The 4183-nt window shown below is 60.8% G+C and overlaps 1 protein-coding gene across 1 annotated transcript; it reads right to left on the bottom strand.

Annotated features, from left to right (window-relative positions):
- Nucleotides 1-1560: 1560 nt before the first annotated feature.
- Nucleotides 1561-2884, bottom strand: LOC125510602 (NADPH-dependent aldehyde reductase-like protein, chloroplastic). Its single transcript, XM_048675827.1, has 2 exons — nucleotides 2691-2884; nucleotides 1561-2584 (listed from the first exon to the last, which is right to left on the bottom strand). Exon 2 carries the CDS (start codon nucleotides 2542-2544, stop codon nucleotides 1723-1725), a length of 822 nt encoding a protein of 273 aa, XP_048531784.1. The 5' UTR covers nucleotides 2545-2584; nucleotides 2691-2884; the 3' UTR covers nucleotides 1561-1722.
- Between the last annotated feature and the right edge of the window lie 1299 nt (nucleotides 2885-4183).

Below are 4183 nucleotides of genomic sequence, written 5' to 3'. Positions count from 1 at the left end.
GTTCGTACATATTTAAAATATTTTACAAAAAAGAAAAAAAACGCTACTAGGCTGCTTCTCGCCGTCTCCCTCGCCGCTCCTCGCCGCCCGCCGCCGCCGCCGTCGTCGTCGTCGCCGCCGCCTCCTCCGCAGTCGCCGTCCCTGCTACAACCCTCCCCCGGTTGGCGCGGCGGGTTGGACGGTCCGGGGGAGTCCTCGTCGTCGTCACTGTCGAGGATCACGACGCCGCACTCGTCCTCGCGCCCACGTTTGCGGGCGGTTATCTCCTCCAGGGCCCGACGCTGCCGGACCATCTCGTCGCGGAGGTAGTCGTCCCGCGCCCATCGTAGAGCGTCCTCGTCGGAGAAGCCGCGCCGGGCTATCTCCTCGTACTCCGCGGGGAGGCCTGGCTCCGGCTTCGTCCTGGCGAGGACGAGGCGGCCAGAGGCGGGGGCGGAGTCATCGATGCAGACGCCGGAGCTGTGGGTGCGTGCGCTGACAGGCTTGTCCTGCGGCTCCGGCTTGACGGGGCGGAGGCAGGGAGAGTCGGACGAGCGGCCGGACGAGGAGGAGGACGCCCCCAGGTCCATGCGCCTCGGCGTCCACGAGCTCCCATGCCGGCGAGAGATGGACGGGGGAGCGGGGTACTCCAGTCTCGGCGTGTTGCGGCCCTCGATGTACTCGAGGACGGCCTCCAGCGTGCGGCCGGGCACGCCCTCCCATCAGCGTCGGCCTTCGGAGTTGAGCCTTCCGGAGGGCATGACGCCGTTGGTGGCCTCTAGCTGCTCGGCGTGGCGGCGGCGAAAGTATGGCTCCCAGAGCGGGCTGTCGGGGACATACTGCGGACCTTCCCTCGCCGCCCGCGGTAGAGAGGCATGGATACGCGCGATCTCCGCACGTCGCGCCGCCCCGGTGGGCGGTGGTGGCACCGGGACCCCGCCGGCGCTGATCCTCCACGTCCCCGGTACCCGCATGTCCGGCGGGACCGGGTACTCGGCCTCGAAGAGGAGCCGAGCTTCGTCCTCGTGAAGGTGGTGGCGGCCGAAGCCGTTCGCCGCCGCACCATCACCTGAGAAGCGCTCGGCCATGCTTTGAACTAGAGACGACGAGAGGAGAGGGAGGAAAGGGGGAGAAATGACGCTGCGGCGGTGGAGATTCTATGCGTGTCACCGACGCGCTGGGGTTTGGCTTATGTAGGCGGAGACGCCGCTCGTACGCGTGGCGGGCGAGGGGACGCGCGTCGTCCGGTCACCGCGCCGCCCGTGCGGCATCAATGGAGGAGGCTGACCGGCGCGGCAGCGCGCGGCAGCTTTGGCATTGATTCGCCGCGGGAAACGAGGCGACGAGGACAACGAAGCGGCGGGAAGAGAGACGAGTCGCTGGCAAGGAGGGCCCGCGGCTGTTTCGCGCAAAAAACGATTTGCCCGGCGCCCCCGAGTGCCCTCCAGCGCGCCGGGTTCGGGTTGGATCCGCCGGTGCCAATTTCGGCCTGAGCAGGCGAAAATGGGTCTTTGGGACGTGACTGGTCGATTTTTTGACACCAGTGGCTGAAAAATCGTCTGGAGGACCTTGTTGGGAACGCGGCCGGAGATGCTCTGTGTCATGATAGCAACCATAATTCCACAAGAAAGTCCACCGCAACAACACGGATAACGCACCAAAACACACACATACACAGTTCCAACAGCGAGAGAAAAAAGAGCACTGCTGCGAAGCCAACGAAACACTCGAACACTGATCATGTCAGATGGTGCCGCCGTTGCAGCGCAGGACCTGGGCGTTGACCCACCCGCCGGCGTCGCTGGCGAGGAAGCCCACGAGCGGGGCGATGTCTTCGGGCATCCCCAGCCTCCCCAGCGGCGCCTCCGCGATGTACCGCTCCGCCTCCTCGTCCGTCTTGCCGCCGTAGAACATGGGCGTGGCCGTGGACCCGGGGGCCACGGCGTTGGCGGTGATCCCGGTGCCCCGCAGCTCCCGCGCCAGGATCCTCGTCATGGTCTCCACGGCCGCCTTGCTGGCCGCGTACGCCGCGTAGCCCGGCCGCAGCGACCCGACCCCGGACGACGAGAAGGTGACGATCCGGCCGCGGCCGTCGCGGGCCAGCCGGCGCGCCGCCTCGCGGAGGCACAGGAAGGTGCCCCGCGCGTTGGTGCCGAAGGCCGCGTCGTAGGTCGCCTCGCTCGTGTCCGCCAGCGGCGGGTAGGAGGTGTCCATCACCGCCGCCGCCGTCACCAGCACGTGCAGCTCCCCGCCGAACGCCGCCGCCGCCGCGTCGAACAGCGCCCGCACCTGCGCCGCGTCCGACACGTCCGCCTCCACCGCCACGGCGCGCGGATCATGGTCGGCTCCGTGCGCGGCGGCGTTGATGCCGGCCACGAGGTCCCGCGCCGGCGCCGGGTCCCCGACGTAGGCGACGGCCACGCGCGCGCCGAGGGACGCCAGGTGCCGCGACACGGCCGAGCCGATCCCGCCGGCGCCGCCCGTGACGATCGCCACGCGCCCGTGCAGCATCATCGGCGCGGTCACGCTCGCGGGGGCGCCGACGTCTGCCTCCGCCGTCGCCATGCCTGCGTTGGCTCGCACGCTGCGGTGCTCCACTACTGCCCTGGAAGACTCGAACAAGATGATAAACCGTCACACACAGCCGGCGAGTGATAGGAGAACGAAGTTATGCAAACACTAGAAGAAAGAAGCAAGAGCGAAATGCATACTTTGGGCTGCGCTCTCACGTATATCGTGCTTTCTTCTCTTCCAGGAGCAAAGAGCGTGATCTGTGCACAAGATGAATAACAAGCCTGAACGCTACCCGCGTGCTTATATATACCCAAATGATAAGTGGCACACGTCAGATGCGCGGCATTCCAACCCTGACGTTTTTCGATGGCAATCCTAGTCACACAAGGATGACAAATTCCAGTGACATAATAAGTTTCTGCCGAAAACAAACTAAAACACGAAAGTTGTCATACTTGTCAACTAAAATTATCATCCTCACGTAACTAAACTTGCGATCGAAAACGTTGAGAGATACCCTGTGCTCTGGGTCCATCCCCGACAACACGCAGGAGATATGCGTATCAGCATAAATTCATGATGACCATTTACATTAAGATAGTAGATACAATCATACAAGCACAGAGAAACAAACTTAGAAAAGGACTGGTGCTGGCACAAGGCTGGCCGCAAGCCCGATCGGCCAGGACGAAACGGTGAGGAGCCTCCTGGTCATGGGGTCCCAACATTTTCCTAGAGTGGCAGTTCTAAGAACTCTACAGTGATTTCCCTCTCTGTGTTTAGAGACATAAATGGCGAAACAAGGCACGTCGATATTGGCGGTGGCATACACGTCGAGCAACAGCACAGTTGTCCAAGTCACCCAGTTCATGCACGCAACCACGACATGCTGTGCTGTAATGCAGATGCTACAAGGAAATGGTAGTAGGGTTCATTTCATGCAAGCAGTACGATCATGCAGGTACATGCACGTGAGCTATCTTCTACTAGTAGACGTCTCTTTGGAAACGTGAATTCTTGTGCAAGCAGTGTAATGACACAGACACACGTGCAAGTGCAGCTAACATCGATGGCACTGCTCTTGACAGTTGACACGTGCAAGTGCAGGCAGCTAATAGCGATTCGACTGAATGCAGTGGTTCAAACTTGTAAGCACATACTAGTAGTATGAATGAACATGGACGCATGTGTTCGTACCTGCTGCTGAAACATCCCAAACGAAACGGATCAAACAAGCTTCACGCTGAAGAGAATGAAGCCCAAACAAATAGAAATCAGCTTGATACTACTCCCTCCGATCCAAAATAAAGTGTCGTGGTTTCAGTTCAAATTACTTGATACTGTAGAATCCCAGTCGAACTGAGCCTGAAGCAGCAGACATGGGGAGCAGACGCAAACGTTTATAAAGGGGCCAGGCTGTGCACGAACTTGTCCTGTGCTAATGAGGACTTCACGTCACGTGGATCAAATATCATCGTGCCGTATCTCCTCCTTCATTCAAAGCTCGGCCGTGACTCTGCTGCTCTCCCTCCGTAGCCCTCTCACTCAAGTCAGAAAATATATCGCCCCATGTGCTCCATGCATGCCTCCTCTGCTCTGCCCACGTACAACAACGGATCTGTACTACGAGCCCAACGCTGCATTTCGCAAAAAAGGGCCAAAAAAAAGCGGACAGGCAGTAGTCCAGTGT

Source organism: Triticum urartu, chromosome 5 (assembly GCF_003073215.2).
Source record: "Triticum urartu cultivar G1812 chromosome 5, Tu2.1, whole genome shotgun sequence".
NCBI classification, from domain to species: Eukaryota; Viridiplantae; Streptophyta; class Magnoliopsida; order Poales; family Poaceae; genus Triticum; species Triticum urartu.
The sequence above is the reverse complement of the archived record's forward strand: the minus strand, read 5'-3'. Positions and strand labels throughout refer to the sequence as shown.